The 22819-nt window shown below is 35.7% G+C and overlaps 1 protein-coding gene across 3 annotated transcripts; it reads left to right on the top strand.

Annotated features, from left to right (window-relative positions):
* Window positions 1-1093: 1093 nt before the first annotated feature.
* On the top strand, window positions 1094-21693 carry LOC145676565 (uncharacterized). 3 transcript variants are annotated; one of them, XM_081747398.1, is made up of 7 exons: window positions 1094-1548; window positions 4998-5143; window positions 8590-8841; window positions 10640-11042; window positions 15751-15935; window positions 19284-19449; window positions 21078-21693. In XM_081747398.1, exons 1-7 carry the CDS (start codon window positions 1488-1490, stop codon window positions 21560-21562), a joined length of 1698 nt encoding a protein of 565 aa, XP_081603524.1. In that variant the 5' UTR covers window positions 1094-1487; the 3' UTR covers window positions 21563-21693. The 3 variants fall into 3 exon arrangements, with proteins under 3 accessions (XP_081603524.1, XP_081603525.1, XP_081603527.1); XM_081747399.1 differs by having other exon boundaries at window positions 4998-5128; XM_081747401.1 differs by lacking the exon at window positions 8590-8841 and having other exon boundaries at window positions 4998-5128.
* Window positions 21694-22819: the final 1126 nt, after the last annotated feature.

The following is a 22819-nucleotide window of genomic DNA, read 5'->3' on the forward strand; positions in this document are numbered from 1 at the left end:
GCCTTCACCTAGACGAAATTTACACCTTTCTTAGTATCTGTTAATAATTATGTTTGCAAGTTTCTACAAACATTGGAAATTATATACAAAAATACATGTTATTATCTTTGCTATTTTATTTCAAAATTTAACTTTCATATTGATGTATGTAATTTATATTAGATTGCACTACTGTAATACAAAAGCAATGCCGAAGGCGTTATTCAGAGTTATATATTTTTATGCATTTTGTACTTTTAAAGATTTTACATAAACATTATTCTTCTCGTGCTAAACCGAGTACTTCTACTAATATATATAGGTATATAGTGTATTATAATTTATACACTATGTTAAGTGTGGCAAGTGCAAACCATCATATCTTTCACTTACGAGCCGCCACCGCTATCAATTTTACTTTCTTCTCTACCTAGAACATTGTTGAGCTTGCTTGGAAAGAACTAAAATATATTTAATTGTTATTTATTTGTAACGGTATTCGTCTGACGGCATTTTCTTTGATAAGGACACCAGTGACCGCTATGACGTACAAAGCAGCCGCAGATTCCCGTGTAAGCTATTTTTAAACATTTTTCGAAGGCAAAAGTAAGGTTACTTTTTTGAAGAGATCAGGGGTGTAGACAGCAGGTTTAAGTAGGAGGGGCTCTTCGTTTTTGAAGAGGGGCCAGCTACAATGTATAAAACAAACAAACAAACAAACAAAAAACATGTGTTGCAGTTAGTTTTTTTTGAGACCTGAAAAATCGGAAATTTTTTGTTTCCTTCCGGAAAAGTAAAAACACTGTTATTTAGCTTATTATTATTATTATTATTATTATTATTATTATTATTATTATTATTATTATTATTATTATTATTATTATTATTATTGCTTTTTCTCCATAAATTATGTTCCAGGTAGTTTTTATTATGTTTCATCAAGAACTACTGAACCGGACCAAACATTATACCTTTGTGTATAACTATTTCAATTTAAGCCCTTGGACACACAACCTATCTATAAAGGTTACCAAGAAAGTTATATCGCTTTTTCACCCACCACCTTCGAACATCGATGTATTACCTCTGGCTAAGACTACCTACACTGAGAGAAAAATTGCTGAATTTTAGTCTAGAATATCTGGATTGACGAATTTTAGAAGGATTCTGTATCACACAAATGATTTTCTGCACCTAGGTACGTATTGGTTTGTTGCTTAGCCACGACCAATCTGTACGGCCGCCAATAGACGTAAATCATGTACGTTCCCCGTCCGGACGTGCAGGATACAGAAAGTAATGTGTGTACACAAGAACAAGAGTCTAGTTTTGTCAAGACATTTCACAGTCACAGGCATGTCCCATAATGCTCCAGATTTTCCTTCTACAGGAAAAATGCAAATGGCGGACGTGTAACAAACAGTTTTCGTCTCGTTAATTTTACCTTGAGTAATTTTATAAAAGAAGATTGAACACTGGCAAAATTAGTAACATTGTGAAAGTTAAGTATGGCTGTTGACGAAATTCTACGTAAGTGGAACTTCGACCACCTTATTCCCATATTTGCAGGTATGTTTTATCTACATCAGCTTTATTGTTTTCGCTTGGTACTGTACAAACGTACGTTTTGTTATAAAGAATACTGACTAAAAGATACCAATGAGTAGAAATAGCCTATACTATTACAGTCAATCTAGCATGTGACATTCAGTGTAAAACAGTTTTCACTTTTAGCGCACCACTCGATATTATTGTTGAAAAAGTAAAATCGTTCCGCTAATTTCCTTATTGTCCCCTAGAACATCAGCGGCGGGCGACATGAAAATTTGTCACTTAGCATATATAAAATTTAAGAAGGCCACCAGAAGTAATTATTGAAAAATTACATTTCTTTTATGATTTGCGTATAAATACGGCTTCCGAATGTATGGCATAAACACTATATTGCAAAAAAGTCGACCTTTGTTTCGCGATAGGAAGCCAGCTTTTTCACCTACCTTTTTGCGATGTTCTCACATTTGGTCATTTTATGATTCGATACGTTAAATTAGGTTAGGTTACCAATATTTAATTCACACAGTATTGCCGGACGAGCGTCAGCGAGTGGAGATGGGTTAGAACCCCACAGGGTACTTTGTTTTCTATCTTTGTTACTAATAGTTTACTTTCTTTGCAATATGTTTAGTACAAGGGGTCCAGAAGCACGTAAAAAGCACAAAATTTACAGGAGAAATGAATGATGCAAGTACTTAGACGTAACGGAATGTAACCAAATCTAACCTAAAGTAACCTAAGCTAACCTAAACTAACCTAATATTAGTAGCAATAAGCGAAATTCTATCATTTTTTGGAAAATTATGCTGGACTCATACACTATTATAACATAAACTAACCTAACAAACTAATCGAACCTTACGTAGACTAACCTAACCTACCCTATTCTAGCCTAATGTGAACAGAAATTACCAAAATTATAACATTTTTTAGAGGAAAGAGCTTGACCCCTTCTGCTAAACATAGGCCCTTTCTTTTTCCACATAAGTTACTTCTACTTATCTTTACAGTACTGCCATCAGAAAATTGTGTAGGATATATTCTTGAGTAACTGAACATCGAAACAGCAATATCAACTAACGTGTCCTGCAAATCATCCTGTTTTTATCTAATTTCCCACTCCCCCTCCTAATTTCTGGCAACGTGTTACCAAAAACTCAAACCAACCTGTACTAGGTGGCCACTAGAAAGTACTAATGCAATCTAACCGATTCAGGACAGGGCGAAGCTGGTGGACATGGGCGGGTGTGTATCCGAAGGGAGCAGGCGCGACAGCGATGGTAGGTATACGCATAAGCAAATGCAGTAAAAATTAAAAAGTTGAGTTTTGGCAATGGTATGAGTTTCAGTAGCACTTGTCATGGGTTCATGTTAGTAACGTTCCACTTATTAACATAAAATACAGTTCTGTACATTATGCAGAAACAAACCGCAGGTTGAAAATAGCATTTAATAGGGTCATCTTTCATACACACTCACTTATTTTATCCGCCGTAAAGCACTTGTAATGATTTTACACTGGTAACCCTAGACATGTTAACCTACAATTCAGCTGTATTGCTGTGTATTTAATTCTGTCGTCTGCAGAAATTTGTTTCTTATAAATATGTACTTTTATACAAAGTATTCCATTTTACCTATAAATCTTCGAAAATATGCTACGCTAACACTACGCCAGCAACATTCTTGTATTCATGAAACAGTATCAATTGTATTTATAAAACAGACAAAAAAGGTCTGCACAACAGAGTGCGATATCTTGAGGGAATGGGTGAATAAAGTGAAATAGTGTCAGAAGTTCGCCAAACATGTACAGTAATTCGGCAGAGGTCTAGAACACTGACCCCGCTCTCCACTGAGTTATAATAAATATAGAAAACAATGTGCCCTGTTGGGCTACTACCTCGCTATCACTCGCTTGGCAATACTGTGTGAATTGGGTATTGAGCTTTGGTACAGAAAGGAACCGACCTGACTACTAACCTATATGGGGGGAGGGGGCAGCGTTCTAGAACCTACAGGAATTCGTGGAGCTCCTTTTTACTATGCAGTTAGTGTACGCACCTTTGGAGGTAAAGGCCTCGGATTCGATTCCCGCTGGGAGCTCATGTGGTTCGGATACCACGTTAATAAGTAGGTCCACGTCTCATATAGCCTCGCTGCTTAACAGGACATTAAACTTAAAATCAACTCAACTCGGGTAATTCGCATATAATAAAAATGGGCAAAATTTAACTTTGGGTCGCTAAGTAACTTGAACCGATTGTTGGAAGTAGAAAGCTAGAGCCCTGTGGCTCAGATGCAAACGGAATAGTGGATCAGAAGCTGTAGATTCTATTCTTCATCATCCCACTGTTGCATAAGAATGCTAAGACCAAACAAAATTATTTCTTTCCATATGCCTTCTAAGTAAATAAAGTAATTTAGGTTAATGTGGAGTTCGGTCTCGACCTCGATAACTGACCACAACTCAGTACCACTTGAGGTCGAGGTTAAACTAGCTCTTTTTCCGCACATTCGATGACTTTCATTTCAAAAGTATGCAGGCGCTGGCGGTTATCTACTCTTAACTGTAGCTATGTAAACCAGATAACCTTTAAGACGTTTACGATTTTTACCTCATATTACAAATGTAAAGTAGGTTTAATTTTGTGGGAACAATCACCTACAAAATCAATCTGAATATTTGACTATTTATACTAAATTGAAAATATCAAAATCTCATATATTAATTTCCATAACTCACGGTCCCATGTTCAGAGGCGCTGCATCATTTGGTTTAGATCAAGCCTGAGGAATGCTGAATGGGCAGACTATAAATAATTCGTGTTCTACTGGTAAGTCATTTGTGGAACTGGTAGGTCTATACGACCTCGAATTTGACCGAGCTGCGGTCACTTCTCGAGGTCGAGACCGAGCTCAATTGAATCAGCACCCTCAAATTATCTTTATTCATTAAGAAAAAAATAGAGGTTACGGTTACTCCGCTTTAAACTAACGTAAAAAAAAAAAAAAAAAAAAAAAGCCGGTTGAAAAAGGCAACCCTGGCTGTAGACACATGCCTCATATCACCAGACTGCTATAAGAGGTAGTAATCTGCAGTCGATTTAATATTAAGATTCCCTTATCCACTATTCAGTGAACTAGGAGTTATACTCAGTTGCAGTGGTGGCTCATGAGGGAAGTCGGTATCGGTGAGGATTATCATTTCTTCGCTATAATCTTAAAGGAAAATATTACATTATGTACTAATTCTTAAAGTTAGTAACCTCCTTTTGTGGACCGGAAGTAGTTAGAATTTCGTAAACTTACAGGAGAATTTGAAGCAGTAGGTTAGTTTGTAAGCTGAAGATCTTGAATTGCATCGAGTGTCCGGTATCATATTTTTTAGTCTGTTCATATCACATTACTGCAATATATATGAAGAACGAATATTCATTTCATATTTGCATGCTCTTTTATAGAAAATGATGTCGATGTGGAAGCATTAAAAGTGCTAACAGATTCTGATCTTCAACAATTAATTCCAAAAGTTGGATTAAGAGCGATATTCAGAGCAAAATGGAACGAGTGGTTGTCTTCTATGAATGACGAGGTACCTTCCAGTATTGTAAGATTTATTTTATTATGATGTGTATTGTTATTACGTCTTTGTTGGTCGTTTATTGTTACAAATCATTTGGTGTAATATTTTCTGGAAATGAAAATTATTTTTTGATTTGCAACATCTCCTTGATTGCACGGCTTCTGACTTATCTAAAAGAGTCAGGGAATCCAGCGTATGAATATATGCATTTTCCACGTATAATGTCTTAAACTTACGAGGAAGGAATTTTGGAAATTCGACGGCGAAGGAGTTGAAATACAGGTAACAATCATTTTAATATGAGGGCGGCGGTGGCTCAGTGATAGTTAGTTTACCTTTATTTCGTGGCGTCCCTGGTTCGATCCCAGCTGCCGTGAAGTGAGTTTTGTGGTGGACAAACACTGCGTGCGTGGGTTTTCTCGAGCTTTTTCCAATTCCTCCCACTTTCTTGTTCCAACATTTATTTCATTTCTCATCACCACGGTCTCCCTTAACTTTGGTGCATAAACATGGAACGTTAAACTAAGCACTTCATTTCAGTAATTTTATTATTATCTATGTCACCGATTCCCGTGAGAATAAGACTTAAAATTTTGTTTTTGGACTTCTCTTTTAAAATAATTTGACCTGTGTTTTAGGTTTTTTTCTTAGTTTTTATTTAGATATGGGAACAAAAGAGGAGAGGAGATATCAATTATGAAAATAGGATACTCTATCTCAGGTTTATTTAAGTGACATGGAATTTTCTATTTAGACTTTATATAAAAAAATAAGTTGGCACTGTTTCTTCGTTTTAGTATTAGGAATTATATTTCTGGGCTTTCGGCATCTACGGCCATTTAGCTCGTCACGTATAAGGAATGATATCCCTTGGCGAGCACACTATCCGGGGAAAGGGAAGGAAGAAAAGATTGGGGAAGCAAGGACCTGTATGGTAGGTACTATCCCGGCATTTGCCTGGTAAGAGTGAGGAAAACTCCATTCAGGATGGTTGGCCTGAAAAAGCCTTTTACACTTTTTCGACTTAGTGGCCTCACCGGGAATCGTACCCGCGACCGTTCACACTAAAGGAGAGAGCGTTTGCGACTACGCCACACGGGGCCACTGTTGCTTTATTGTGTCATGTTTCAATTACAAGCGGAAACGAGACAGGCATGGGGATTTCAATTATTATAATAAGGTGTTCTATCTCGCGATCCCTTAAAGATAGAGACATAAGATTTAGTAGGTAGAATTTACGTAAAATAATTAAACTTTTAATGTATTTTTTTTTTATTTCACCGTAAACAACGATTTTGTCCATTGGCCACTCAGTCCAAAAGTACTTTTCGTGCAACTACAATTTGTCCAACGTATATTTTCTTCAAAGATATTTTTAGCATTTGTATTTCGTGATTGTTGTGGAAATTACAATGTGTTTAGTAATTTGTTACTATGTTTGAAACACCATACATAAGCAGATCATATAATCGACAAAGAAAATACTGAGGTATTGGGGAAAGATGTACAAATGCTATGCACAAAAAAAAAAAAAAAAAAAAAAACACGTCTACTTAAAATTATGCTGATTAAAGCACGAATATCTATAAAAATTGACAGTACGTTTCAGTGACCTTCTCATCTTCATCATTTTTATAAAGCACAGAATTGTATATGTGATTATTCATTTCACTACAGAAGTAAATTAATTTAGAACTCCCTTGAATCACTGCTATAAAAATTGTTTAACGAAAACCACTCCTTCCTCCTGAGTATTTTTTTTTTTCAGAACACAAACGACGTATCTTCGTGTTAATAAATAATGATGTTCGGTGATTATTCAAGAAACTTTTAAATTATTTCTACAGTGGAAGCAAGTGATCAGATATACAGTTCTACAAGGAACGTAATTAAGAAAGAAAAAAAAGTGAAGAAGGTGACAAAAGGTCCTTGAAACGTAGTGTTAATTATCCAACATTTGGGTGCTTTAATCAGTATAATTTAAAAGTATGTATTAATATTCACCTTATTACATCATGAAGTAACAAGGGGGCTCAGTGGTAGAGCGTTCACCTCCGGTGCTTGGGGTCTCTGTTTCGATCCCAGCTCGCGCCTTGTATACTTTGTGGTGGACAAACACCGCGCTCGTGGATTTTCTCAGGGTTCTCCCGTTGCCTCCCACTTTCTTTATTCCACCATTTCATTCATTTCTCATCATCACTGTCTCCTTTAGCGTAACCGGCATAAGAGTGGGACGTAAAACTTAAAAAGTTTTCATTTCGTGAAGTAACAAGAAACACACTTGTAAAGTTGTCTTCTCAGCGACATATTGATTTTTTATTTCCCCTTAAAACGTATGCAAAGATTCGCTAGGCATTCTCGTGTCCTTAGTTTTATTAAACACATTAGAAGGATGCTACGCAGATATTTTTTTAAAATAAATTCCTGAAGAAAATTAAGTTGTAGACTTATTTTCTTATTCCAAATGACGATTCAATTTGTTCAAAGAAGTTAATGAGCGTTTCACTATCAATATTTAATAAGCGGGGGAGATACAGTGAATAAACCTACATTCATTAAGAAGAACATGAAGGCATAATACCCTCTTCCTGAATTTGTACGTAAACAAATTATTCAAGTAGTATTGTCGATTTTAACATCCAGTATTGTCTTGATTTCATACTGTACTTGTGCTGGGTAGTGTAGTAACTATCTTGGACCATTATTTCCGATTTACAACTCCACTGTACATTCCACAACAATAATTAGAAAATACAAATACTGAAAATCTCTTCGGAGGACTTTTAATTTGAATACAATTTACATTGGGCATCTTGTTAGCCTAAATGAGAAAATTACTAATAAAAGTAAAAATAAGGTTGAATTTAATGAAATTAAAAACTGAGAGAGAAAAACAACGAAGAAACAGCAAGCAAAACTCGTATCTTGTATACATTACTTCATTAACCCCTTACCGCATGCCGTGCCATATATGGCATATACCCTTTTTTCACTAGATTTTCTGTGATTTATCAAAGGCATCAAATGACTGTTTTGTTTGCTGCGTGAGATATTGACGTGTATGAAGAAGAGATTTTGGTGTCATCTGGCCTGTTCTTTGTGAGTTGTAAGTGTATCATATATGGCACTTACTTATTTCTCTTCGGAATTAAGTGCAAAATCTCAAATTCAAGTTTTAATTCATTTTTCAAGTTCCCATATGAGGATTTCCAATACTGATTATTTTTTTTCGCTAAAAGAAAAAAAATCATGCAGAAACGGGTTAAAGAACACGATTTTTGCAAACCCTTTATACTTATGAATTCGACTTACATATCTATGAAGCACAATGATAAAATGATAAGCAAAAGAAATATGTATTTCTTATCAGGTGATTATTTGAAATTAAGAAACCTTGCCTCAGTGCTGTAATTTTCTCAAGTCAGTCTGTAGTTTCCTCTTTGATTAATCTTTTATTATTTCTTTTCAAGAAGTCTTCATATATTTTCGAGAGCAATAGTGATGCAGACATTGCTGAACTACTTGCGACAGCAACAGAAGAAGAAGCAACTTCACGTGAATCAATCGAAATTAGTTCACCTGAGTCGAATGAGGTGTCACTTACATATGAAACGAAAGAATCAAGAAATGGAGATGAAAAAGGACGCACTGCTTTGCTAAAAACCCATGGGCCTTTGGATTGTTGTACATCCATTAGTAACAACCTCTTCGACAAAAATTACGTAAGTTGAGCTTGAGATTATACTGAGTTCAGCACTCATAGATACAAAAATGTACGCTACGTTTCACTGGCCCTTTTTCATATTTATGCATTTTTTTATTGCGCTCTATATAGAACTACATATCTGATCAGTTTCTTCTGCTGTATAAATATTAAAAGTTCCTTGAATCATCGCTACATGGATTCTTTAACGGGAACCACTCTTTTTAAAGTCGAGATTAACACCCTATATGTGCCAAGTTGGGTTTCAAAATCTCAACTGTTAAGAAAAACACATAATGATGTTTCTTTAGTATCATGTCATAACTCAGATTTTGTGTCAAAAGTAATAAAAAGTTTATTTTGTATCTCAATATTTTATTTTCCAGAAAAATAACCCACAGTTTATGCAAAAGGTTTCGTCGTAGACACAAAGTACCCTCCCTTGGTATAAACTGTCACTATACTACATGGAAAAACCAACGCAAAAACAAGATTATTTGATTCAGACTAACCAATAATGACTTTTGAAAAGTAAAATAAGACAAAATGCTTACTCTGTAGCTTGGAACAATAAAATAAATTTATATCTGTAGTACCACAACATTATAATTGTAATTCGGGAAATATTTTAATAGCATTTCCCTAATGTTAAAGTATATTGTGAGAATAGGAAATAGCAAGTGGTACACCACGTAAAGGAGTTTAGTTTTTATGGTATGATATTTGATCAGTTAACATTGAAACCGGGAGTTGTATTGGATTTGAACCATTTTCAGTTGTAGTTGAATATTGAGGATGGAGGTAATGGCCCTTATGCAGAGTCGTTCTGACGCGTGATTACTGCCATACTAAAGAGTTCGACTAACATTTGTTTCCAGCAGTAGTCAGATTTTTAGAATGACGCTAATCATACGTCTAAACGACTCTACATAAGGTGAAATATGTTTTTGAAATGCTTGATTGATTGCAGAAACCAGTTGCTCGCTATCTTTTATAGTTTTTGCTTTGTGGTGATCAATGGTAAACTGAAAATGGCTAACTTCACTTCCGGTTTGAATAGAGTGTTCTAACTTTTGTCTCTACCATTTTGTAAAATTTGTTCATGATCCATAAAATAGTTCAGAGATTTCTAACCCTCCCTCGTTTTACGGTGTTACGTGACACACGTAGGGTTAAGAGTAGCGTCCTCTCTAACCAAGTCAAGCAATCCTCAAACATTATAATACATTTTCATGAACATTATTTGAGAGGCTATGTGAGAATCCCGTGTTCCTTCACCAAAAGCACAGATCGACAAATAGATGGATCCATTTGATGGAACATTTCTTTTGAAAAGAGCTGATATGTTAGTAGTAGGAAGATAGTTTAATTGCATCTCGTTGAGTTTTCCTGTCAAGCAGTTCGACAATATGGAAGTTGGTTTCCAGTTGATGTACTTTGTATCCCTTACTCGGATCTTTCTCTCATATTGTGCAAATGCATTATAGCAGAACACACACACACACACAATGTATATTATTCTTTAATAGCGGTAGGTCTAAACTTCAATAAACTATTCTTACACTAGTATTTTCTTAATTATGCTTAAAAGCTTATTTATTTAGAAAGTTGGTATGGAAATACAAATACGAAAACTGAAGGACGTGACCATTTATTTGTATTAAACATTTCGGAACCACGATTACCTTCTTCGTACATGCGTAGTGCTTCTTTTTGGAGAACAGTTGCTTCAAGTGGAATTTATATTACTTGAACTGCCGTTTTCATGCTTATTATTACTTACGTTGACATTCAGTAACTTCTTTTATTTCATATAGGTGTCAAGTATTCTTCTAGGATCAATCGATGGTAGAGGTATTCTGAAAGTAGGTGAAAAAAAGGGAGGTCTCCTTGAATTGGCTGACAGACGACTTTTAACAAGACTTATTATCTTACACATACTTACTGTTCACCCAGAGAAGAAAATTGTGAGTGCAGAGTTTGCCGAACTAGCTTCTCAGATTTCCATAATCTTTCCCAAGGAGAGCCCGTCGTTATATTTTACTCCTTCATTGCCAGCGACACAACACCAAAAAAAGAGGAATGCGAGCGGATTATTATATGAAGCCTACGTAACTCGTCGTAGAAAATTGAGAGAAACAGAAGTCAAGTGCCCAAAGGATCGTTCGAGTCCATCTTTACTTCCCTGTACATCGAGCACAGTATGCGAAAATGACGTAGGTAAGTAATATATAGTTATTTACTCTCTTGCTTTTTATACTCTCTTTTACTTTTTAATTTTGACTTTTTTCGTTGTAATGTCGATTATTCCTGTTATCAGAAACGAAATAGAATGGAAAGTAGGCTCTAGCGACAATGTTATAATTGTAAATACTAAAATTCAGTATCTATAGCAGTTCATTCCTTTTGCGAGTCATCTGTCCTTCACTTGCATCTGACAGATATGTGCAAAGGGACATGAATAGATATAGTAAGGAATTGACAAGCAAGTTCATTCTCATATTAGAATGTAGGTTCAGCTAGTTTGGATTATTAAATATACGTTTCAATGCTAATATGTTCTGGAAATTTGACGTTTCATTTGAAGTAAATAATTTATGCTGATCAGGGTGTTTACTGATACTAGAAGTGTTTGAAACACTAGAAATCTACTGGAAATTTGTATTAATACTTGAAATAATGAAATTGTACTGGAAATTGTTGTGTAACAAACTAGTTCTTCTTTTTATTCTTTCATTTGGTTTTGAAATGAAATGAAATTAAATAATTAGTTTAACGTCCCACGATTATGCAACGAGGCTAACGGAGGCTGTGATAATGAGAAATGAATGAAATGATGGAATGAAGAAAGTGGGAGAAAACTGGAAAACTACGAGAAAGCCCACGCGCACGGTTTGTCCACCACAAGGTCAAGGTCAGGTCAATGATATGTCGTATTTATTAGAGCTTTTTTTTAACCTCATTTCTTTTAATGTGTGCAACTTAGAGATTGAAATATTTATGCCGCGAGTGTTTTTAATAATTATGTTAATTCAATGTAGCCCGTGGCATCCATTTAGTGAAACTATAATATAAGTGTGCAAGTGCAAAATTTATTGTTGGGTACAAGGTATGTATGATCGTTGTCTACTGTTCCGACACGGGTGCCATCTGTTAGCCTTCGCTCAATGTTATTGTTTTGTCTTTAATAGAACCATTTTCATCAAACTTATGCGGAGAGCATGATAAATAGCTGATGATATGCAGTTGTTATACGCTTTATATATATATATATATATATATATATATATATATATATATATATATATATATATATATATATATATATATATATAAAGGTCTTTGGTTACTTCGAGCTACGAAGTTTTTCATTTTCGTGTATTATGCTATTGTTGATTTGATGTAGGAATTTAATCTTAACGTGTTGGGAGTGTGTTAGTAAAAGGGAAGTGAGTGTAGAAAAGGTATAAATGCGTTACTAAATTTAAGAAAGGAGTGCTAGCAAATCCAGTGATTTCGAGATTGCAGAAAAGTGAGTGTGTGTTTTCGTGTTGTAAATGCTAACCATGTCATTTACCTGGCTAACATTTACTCACTTACATATTTATTTTAGAAAAATAACAGTGCAGTTTTCGTGGCGGAAATTTTTTGCAAGGGGATCCACATGTGTAAAAATGAATAAAGTTAAATTGTGTTTGACTGTGTTGTGGCTATAACGTACTATAATGATAATAAATAAATATAAATACAAATAATTTATCGACGAGTAAGAGTTTTTAGACATTAAAATGTCGTGACCCAACACCAATGATAAATAGCCCCATGTTATTTTATTTCAGTATAGGCTACGGTTAATGTAAGTACATGTGTAATGATGAGTGCGTGTGAGATTTCGACGTCTTGCGATAACTGTATTTGCTGCTGACGAAATTGAACAAATCGGTACGTGTTGAGAGCGAAAAGTTATTTGGTTCATTTTTGTTACAAGTTGCAGTGAAGGAAAGGTAGTCTTTAGGTAGAAACCAACAGCATTAGTGAACGTTAGTAATGGGAACAACTGCTTATTATTCAGATGTAGTGTTAAAGTAGTTTCTCATCAGTATATACCTGCATGTACATGGATTTTTATTTTTAATTTTTTTTTTTTTTTTTTTTTTTTTTTTACTCTACTACGTTCTTCATGCACAACTGAATGATAGCATTTCACTGATGCGGATAGTATTTCAACTAAAACTGTTTCATGAAAGATATAACTTACACTTAAGTATTTCTTACTGCCGAACGGCAAGGAAATCTTTTACCCCTTAAGTCCAATAATTATTTCAAGTGGGTGACTTGCGTTGTGTGTGTCTGGTGTGTAGTAGACAACGTGTTGTATGTATGAGTGTGTGTCTGTGTATGTGTTGATTTGGGAGGATGCAATATTTGTTGTTTTCTGCGATTTCGTTTCCGCACTTTCGGAATCTGTTAAGTGCAAGGAGAAAATCAATAGAGACGATGTTCAAACTTTTATTATTGACTTCCCACTACTATAAGATAACACGCCTCTCCCTTTACATATATTTCCTCTTACGTTCTAGAAACGCGGCGCATATCTGTGGTGAGCATGTCTTTGTGAGCTCATTTTGGGATTTTGGCAGTTTTTTTTTCAGAATGTCGGAATTGAGGCCTATTCCCGAAGAAGGGCACATAGACCGTTTCCGTGAATGGAGAAAAAGAGCCTTAAAGATTTTATCAGAGTATATAACAATAACATACGCTTGCAAATACCTATAACAGGTTTTTTAATAAGGAAGACCTATTTGACTAATAAATAGGCTGTATTAAATGAAAAATATATACTATTTTACATATTTATAAACGTATTTGTATAAAATGTTATGTGCCCTTTTTTTCGAAAATCCTGGTTGGTTGAAGAAACAGCATACTATTAATGCATCACATTAATTACTTTATTCTAAAATAAATCACATAAGCTATTACACATGGTAATAAATGTGTTATGGATTTAGTCCTGTTCGTGCTCATTCAATATGCATTGAATCAGGTCGCTGTCTTCAGCTGACAAAAACTTCATTAAGGGCCGAACATCTTTCTGTTTATGTTCGCTCACTCCAACGAAAGGGTACTTTTTGAAAGATAATAAAATGGGATACATGTTGGCATGTACGTGTTAGAATACAGCAGAACGCCTGATAGAGTGTACTTCATCATTACCGTACATACTGCATAGTGGTATACGTTGGAGTTTTTGGTGTTGGGTTGGAACGAAAGGAAGGAGCAAGAGCTGTCTCAAAATCCTTAATAAAATTTTTATCCGTTGTCAGTTCAAAAGGAGATGGATTCTGTCGAAAGGTAATGATGGCTTTTAACCATGGCATCGATAGTTCTGACCCCAGTCAAACTCCAACACTAAAGGAGATGGACTTAGTTTACCTTCACTATTAGTTGCCTGTGATTTGGAAATAAACTCGTCCTTCAAAGTTTTGCGTCTATCATCTTTCCTTTTGTGAACTTGATAATGAACTTTACATGAGTCACTAGGATAGCTAATCTGTTTTTCGTCACATTCAGCACAAAAGTCACACTTGTCAGTTTTAGATTTCAAAAATCCATATCTAAACGGCTGCTTAAACATTTTAAAGTACTTCACATACGATAGTGTCAATGCTTCATCGGTTTTATCCTTATAGTATCCTTGAAACATTGTGTACAATGCCGTATTGTTAAGCTGTGAGTTTTCAAAATATTTCAGTTTTGATTTATGTCCACAATAATGACTGTAATCACTTGGAAATAACTGCAGGTGACTCTCTATCACTTCTTAGATATGCTTCTTTGATTCTTCACGTTTCAAATTCATGTTACTATAAACTACACGCGTCTTATACACAGGTTTACTTTCAGTATCCATTTTAAATTACTGCCACATTTCTAGGTTAATAATATAGCAAGGAGCACAGTAATAACCGCTGCTAGAGCCTGAATGTAAGCTGTGCGCCAAAACTGTGGTGCAAAGGCTTACAAAAACAATATTGCCAGGCGGCCAAAAATAATGATATCGAGATGAAATTTTCACAGCACCTACAGTATAACATGGCGGTTCGTTTTAAATGATTTCCGGAAAAAGGGCATAGGCCTATGTGCCCTTCTTCCGGAATAGGCCTCAATTTTGAATTTATCTATTTATTTATTTTTGTTAATTGTTTGGATTGGAGTCAGTTCCTTACTATTTTTCTGTCTTCTACGGACATTTAAAACTACCACGAATTTTATTTTGTTTTTAGAATATTTCAAAATTAAGCGGACAAACTACTCCTCCGATGTAATCGGCCGTAACCGACATGGGCGTATCTAGCAGATTACAACGACTAGGGCGCAGGGAACCTAAAGGTGGCGCCGAGGGCGTTTTCTCTTTGTTTTCCATGCTAGGACACAGCAATTCCAGCGGTCATATCGGGACATTTCAATCCGCCCGATGTTTGTTGGCGGTATTCTTTCAGAGTTTATGAAGTAGTTTGGATATTCAGCGAATGTTTAAACGCTTGTTTTTGTTAGCATGGGGAACTAACAATGTCCATTTCTGCTTCTTCATACCCTAAAACTTATGCTAGCGATATTTTGGAATAGGGGTTGGCGTTTAAAACAGTTGCAAAGATTTAAAAAAAAAAAAAAAAAAAAAAACGACTCGCAGTTTTCGTTTACTCTTAATTAACTAAGTACGCCTGAATTTCATTCGAATCCTTACTCTTTTTCGTTCTACCTATCTCCTTATTTTAATATCACCCCCTCCATTTTCCCAAACATAGTAATATATCGACATAAAAGTTTGAGCGTCAATTCGTAGTGGTCGTTAACATCTTTCTAGCTGCTTGTATGTTGGTTTGTAGTGTACACAGATTATATGTACATCTGTCTTTATTTTCAGTTGACGAGGTTATACTGGAAAAACTGCGATGGTTGGAGACCAACGTTCAGCCGTGGACACTGGTCGAACTACACTGGAATGAAACCGTTAAGAAACGAATGCAAGATATAGAAGATAGTGAGTGTACCATTAATGATTATCTCACACGATTTCCAGCATTGCAGCAACCAGAAGGATTTAGACTGGTATGTAAAGCTATAATTGACAATCTTATTAACTTGTAAGAAAGAGGCATTTTACCATTGTTGGTTGATTTAAACCAATTGTTTTCGTTAAAAGAAAAGAACTAATTGGTTAAAAAAAAAAAAGATAAATGCCATGCTACAAATCGTGTGAACTTCATTGTAACTTTTGCGTATAACTCAATCTATCTCGGTTAATTGTATCTACTTTCAACCCTGTACTTAAGGGGTCCCATGACCGATTCGCGGTGGGGTCACGAAATTTATCTACGGTGCAAACTGAGTAGCAGTTCGTATGTTACTGTAAGCAGTAGATTCCGCCCTTTATAACCTCGCTGTTACATAAGAACGTTAAGGTAGATCATTTTTTTCCTACCTATATGTAATCTAAATGAAGAAATATATTTTAAAAGAACCGGGTTAAACCCAAGGCGTATCTTTAAAGAAGATGGTTTCTACCAACCTGCATTTTCGTTTGTGCTGCAGTTTTTGAAAATTTACATCAGCTCCGTAAACCTAAATCAACTTAAGGGTCATATGCATAGTCTACCATGTAGGGGTCCCCTAGACAAACTGTGGGATACCTCAACCTTCTTAGTTGTGCAATGCAGAAAGCTTCCAAAATGATCAATCAGGTACAGCTAACACTGAAGGCTTGTTGGTCTAGCCACACCTCGGGCGAAGCTAAACTTTTGTTTAAAAAAAAAAAAAGCATTAACATTGCAAGCACCAACTGCATAGATAACGTATATATTATATATATATATATATATATATATATATATATATATATATATATATATATATATATATATATATATATATAAACTTAAATAAATGTTCGGAACTTTGTTTTTGAAATATAAAATCGTAGCGGAAAAATAAATGGTGTATATTAGGAATAAGGCTCTTTTTTAATTTTCAGGTAAAGTCTGTTAACTATCAGAAAAAAAATAACTAGCAAACCTGTGAAGCTGTAGCTTTACAATAGAGATCCCACTAGAAATAAATTATACATATTGTGCCTTCTTGACAAAATCAGCTTATAGTATTTTCGAGAATATATTCTCTAAACAATTTTCCAGTAAAGGTTAACCTTAGGAGGGCATAAAATGTATGTTTATAAATACGGCTTTTGCTAGCAAAATGTCATGCAAAGAGCGTGAAACTTATTATCTACTTGTGCCTAGTGTTATCAAGTTGCATACAATTTTATAATATATATAGTGAAAGCCACAAGTCTAAAAGCCATGCACCAAACTTTGCAAGGTGCTTAATGCATGTTATTTTTGCATCTATGACGGTTTATGCCAAGGTGAAGCTGGAGGGCTATAGTCGAGGTGCATCCACAGGGAACAGGCGAATTTGTGATGGTGGATATACGTGTAAGCGAATAAGTACGAAAAATATGCACCAATCTGCAGTACGTGGTCACTACAAGCTAGTCTTTCATTATAGTTACATAATTATGAACCATACTTTTAAACTGTTTCTATAATTACAGATTACTTATATGAGTAACGAATGTATTTTGAGCAATTGCAGTGCAAAACAGAAGGATATTCCATACTGTTTTCCATACTTGTCTTTCTTTATGCACACACCACCATAGCTAACGTGCCTAACTTCCGCGGACAAAATCACGCGCGATCCCTTAAATTGTGCCGTTCTTGGAATCGGAATGAATGCAAACGTAGCTTTTGTTGGCCACTTAGCACAGATTCGTGCGTGGTTTTCTCACTTATTATTTACAACATAAGTTACAAGCATATTATAAATGTACGCAGCTGGTGGACATATTAGAAACTAAGAATGCAGAAGACGTTCGATGATCATGAGTGAAAAAAATGGATGATAGCGCCCCTCAACTTTACCTGTCCTAACTGGGAAATGTAGACAAACGCTAACAGGGAAAAGGATGTAACAGACATTAAAATAACATTTTCACGATGACATATGTATAATTGCAGATTCAATTTTTCCCATCAGTGATGATTCCAAACTTTTTTTTTCCTGGTGGTGTGAAACTTTCTTATACTGGAGATGAAATGTATTAGTAATACTGGAAATCCACATTGAGCGTAATAGGATATATGGTTCCGAGGGAATTTCATGGCTCTCGAGAAGAAACTCCTCCCGGCCGACCCCTGAAATTACCATTGGTCCCCGTTATTCTCAAGCTAATCTAAAATATAATCTAACCAATGTTCCAACACCAAGTATCACTAGCTTATTTTACTTCAGGTAGAATTTATTAGTCCATTCTTTGATATTGTGTTCAATATTTGTACTAGCAGAAGCAAAATATCTTGCAATCTTATTTCAAGAATCGGGATATATTTTTAAATTGCTTACCACAAAATATGTAATTCATTATCGCTTAATAAGCATAACAAATTCGATAAACTTATTAATATATTGAAATATTTGGTTTGCACGAAGCATACGCATTTTATACAACAGAAACTGCTGTGGGCTAGCAAATGACGCGTTGAAGCACCCCCAGTCATCTACTCACTTCCGGGAAGGTTGCGGGCTTATTTAACCCTGCGTTAGAACTCTTCAACGCAAATTATCAAGTGTCCCGAACGTAGCCCGTAAGTAGCCTGCAAAATAATTATGCATAAGATCCTAAATGTACGTTTGTACGTATATTAGTATAGACAGTATGTTGATTGTGGTTTAAGTCGGTCTTTGCTAAATTAGGAACATCCGGGCTTATACGAGTATATTCCTGGGAAAGGTTACACAACTTCTTTGTATCAGTAAATAAGAAATAATGTAAAAACAGTGACCGAAATATTCGTGAGTTTTTTGTGCTGTTACTGGTCTTCTTTAAAAACGTAATGGAAATCTCTTTACAAATGCGAAGTTTGCTCTTGTTTTCATTCCTATTAGAGAGACATTCCCTTACTACTGTAAAAATATTGAAAATAGTGTGTAAAAGTGATTTGAATCAATTCACTTAGAGGAGAAACGTACTCAAGTTCGATTACTTTTGAATAGTTGAATCACCACAATTTAGTTGTAGTCCTAGGTTTTTCTTCTTCAAGGAATGTGGGATCAAATTAGGGTAAACGTGACTATATATCATACTTGCTAAATCAGTACATACATGCAGCATAAATGAGGGCATTTTCCCCACACTGGTGGAAGTAACTGCATAATCATCTGTACATTCATTTTGACCACGACATTAGACATTTAAGTAGAGTTTGTATATTGCAACTGTCTCACTGCGCATATATATGTAATGTTTACTTTTTTTTTTTTAATTTTGTATTTTTAAGTCTGATTCTTAATATTATATTCGTATGTTTTGCATAATGTTCTTTCCTTCCTTTATTTTAGTTGCTTCAAGATTTCGGTTTCTTGTATCCTGGAAAGGATAATTGCCTCTTCTCAGGTATTGCCCAGCTTCATAGCAACATTATTCAACTAGCAGTTGGGAAGAGTAGGGCGTCGAGAGATGATCAGTTCAAGAGGGAAATTGAGTCGTACATACATTTGATTAAAGGTAAGACCGAGCAAAAATTCTGAAACAAATTTGAATGTGCAATGTTGAACATATATATACCCCTTATGTCTTTAATTGAAAGCATGGGAACTAACAGCAACATACCATACGTGAATTACGACAGTCATTCTAGAAGGGATAACATCCAGAAAACAAACACTTTTTTCTTTCGATTTTCACCCACTGGTGTTTTTGCATTCTTTTAATTAATATCGTAGTATGTAGTTGTATGTGGCACTGAGTCAACTCCAATAGACACCCTGTTGTAAGGTGCACCAGAATGATATCGAAATTGCTTACTTCAGTCCAAACAACTGAAGTTTATTAGCTCTGCCCAACTGGGCTCATAGCTTGGACCACGGTGAGAAATCCTGAGAAGATTGGCAGAAACACCTCCACATAAAAAATTTGGAAGGAAATTTCCGTCCGCTAATAATTTACTAGGGGAGAGTGAAAAAATTAACAGTTCTAAATTATAGTAATCCATATATCTTTCATATATGACTAATATGATATATGAGGGGCCGCGGTGGCTCAGTGGTAGAGCGTTCACCTCTGCTGCATGAGGTCCCGGGTTCAAACCCTGCTCCCGCCAAGTGAACTTTGTGGTGGACAAACATCGTGTGCGTGGGTTTCCTCGGGGTTCTCCCGTTTCCTCCCACTTTTTTCATCCCACCATTTCATTCATTCCTCATCATCACTGTCTCCTTGAGCCTAGCTGGCATACCCGTGGGACGTAAAACTCAAAAATTTCAATTTATTTTAATATATGAGTTTGTTTTTTAAATCTCTCTTTCTCCACTTTTTTACAACGTGGACTGCCCCATCAGGTCTGAGGAGTAAAATCCGTCGATTTTCGTTACAAATTTGTTTATAAATTAAAATTATTTAATAAGAATAGAGTAGGAACCCTATGGGCAAGAAATGAGCGCTGTACCACTAACCCACTGTGGTCCCTAGTGTGGCACGTGAAGTTGGGAACTACGCTTTCACATTTCTAGGTGTGTAACACGGCGCCATGTCGTCGTGAAAAATGTCATCTCGTGTAGAAAACGATGTCTGGACCACTAGGTATACTTGCATACACCTGCTAATCAATTTCATATACAGCAACAATGGGACCAAGGGAATTCCAAGAGATTAGGTAGCTAGGTGGGCACTAACAACCTGCCATCTTTGTGAGTCGGAGAGGTCACACATGTTCACTCACCAACAAAATACCAAGAAAGTACGAATCAACTGAGGCCAGGTGATAAATAAACACACGCACATACACACAAAAGGAAAAAATCGCAACACGTGACCGACAGCACCCATTTCAAAAAATGCTACCTTAATACTGCTGTTTACATCATTTTCTCTACGCTCTGCACAATCTCAAGCATAATGTTTTGTCCTTAGAACTTTTCCCCACTCCTATTACACACCCATATTGCTTATTTGATCATATTTTGCAGCGTGTGACATTTATTAGGATATTCCCACCGCTTTTTGAAACATTTCTAAGAATGATACACTGACGTGTGATGATGTATTTCAAATGTATCAACTGTTCCTTTTATACGTGATTTTCAAACAGTTAATACAATGGAGAAGCTATAGATTTTTTTTATTATTATTATTTTCAGAAGATGATCCTGGCACCAGCTACTCAGTAGCACTTCTTCTCTTACCATATGTGCTTACTGTTCCTCCGGCTAGAAAGTGTCATGGGAAGCCGCTGTGGAAACCTTCAAGAAGTGAAATAAAAGAAGCGTTTATTCTTCACGTGTTTGCAGAATCACAAGTACAGCCAGCTATACTAGCAAGAAAGAAAAAGTTAGAGCAGTTGGGAAGGACATTTCAACCGCAAGTCATCGTAGTTGGAGAATCACCAGTATCACCAGTGTGTGCATTTTGCTGCGTAAACAGTATATACTACAAGGTAGGAACATTACTAGAGGCCGTGGACATTACGTTCAAGATTTTCCAAGCAACAGGAGCTAGTTACAGCTATGAAGCGAATCACATATGGTTAGTTGTGCAGAGAGCACTCTACCAAATTGTAACGCCTCATGGTCGGCCGAATCAGTCCGTAAAAAACTTACTTGCTGATATCGGGGTTTTAAGTTAATTCCTCGAGTGAAGTTTTTTTTTTTTTTTCATATGTCCTATTATTTCTTTTCCATTATGATCGTTTAGTGTGTTAAGTAATATTTAGAAAGGTTTTATATGTTACATATTATATGTATATCTATTTGTTATACATTGCGATAGATCATTTAGAGGAAAATATTTCATGTTTCATTCATACAAGGCAACATGTACAGGTGCTACGGTTGTTCACTGACATTTGCAACAGTTTCCATGCTGATAAAACACATTCGAAATGCATGCCCGAAATTAGCTACTTCCAGTGAATTTCACTGTGGTGAAGAGACATGCTGTCGACATTTTACAACGATAGCTGCTCTTAGAAAACATTTGAATAGAATGCATTCAGCCGAGGCTTCCACCTCTCATTCTGTGTGTTCCTCTTCGAACCCAAATCAGTTTCAAAGTGACACCGCTTGCAGTTCAGTTGAAAAGTCGGTGGACCGAGTTACTACTTGTGCCGAGAGTGAACTTCAACACCATGTAGCATCTTTTGTATCTTCACTGTATGCTAATCCGACTATACCGCGTAACACGGTGCAGTTTGTGATAGAACAACTTGATAAATTTTTGGTTATTTCAAAAAACATGTTGCAGTCCAATTTGCATGAAGTAATTCGTAGAGACCATAATTCACCCAATGTAGAGGATGGCGTAAATAAAGTTTTATCTGACTATGCTGACAGTTTATCAGTAGTCAAATCTGAATATAAACGAATGAAGTTTTTTGAAAATAATGGAACATACATACCTCCGGTAGAAGTCACTATTGGTCAACGGATGGATTCAAGAGGTTCACATATTGGTGGGACGTTAGTGCCAGTTCCTTGCACCATGCAAATCATTCCAATCCGGGCTGTGCTGGAAAAGTTCATGTCAGTGAACGATATAGTAAAGGATATGTTTGAACACCTCCATTATTTGAATAATATTGGTAATAGTGTAGAAAACATCATCCAAGGAAAGATTTGGCAAAATATTGTTTCTCAAAATGCTGGGAGTCATTTGAATCTCCCAATAGTAGTTTTTTTTGATGATTTTGAAGTTAGCAACCCACTGGGCAGTCACGCTACGATTCACAAATTAGGGGCAATTTATGTATCCCTGCCTTTTTTGCCTAACCACTATGTCTCACGCTTGAATAATATTTTCTTACTAGCGCTATTCCATTCATCTGATAGAATAACATTTGGTAATAAAGTTGTATTTCAGAAAGTCTTTGATGAACTGAATGATT

This window comes from Thermobia domestica, unplaced genomic scaffold (assembly GCF_964235325.1).
Source record: "Thermobia domestica unplaced genomic scaffold, izTheDome1.hap1.1 HAP1_SCAFFOLD_217, whole genome shotgun sequence".
In the NCBI taxonomy this organism is placed as follows: Eukaryota; Metazoa; Arthropoda; class Insecta; order Zygentoma; family Lepismatidae; genus Thermobia; species Thermobia domestica.

What these genes read in the sequence shown, in the direction of transcription:
- LOC145676565 (XM_081747398.1), top strand. Translation starts at nt 1,488, where the DNA reads ATGGCTGTTGACGAAATTCTACGTAAGTGGAACTTCGACCACCTTATT. An exon ending in AACCAGAAGGATTTAGACTG is followed by an intron (nt 15,936 to 19,283) that starts GTATGTAAAGCT and finishes CCTTTATTTTAG; the next exon opens with TTGCTTCAAGATTTCGGTTT. An exon ending in GTACATACATTTGATTAAAG is followed by an intron (nt 19,450 to 21,077) that starts GTAAGACCGAGC and finishes TATTATTTTCAG; the next exon opens with AAGATGATCCTGGCACCAGC.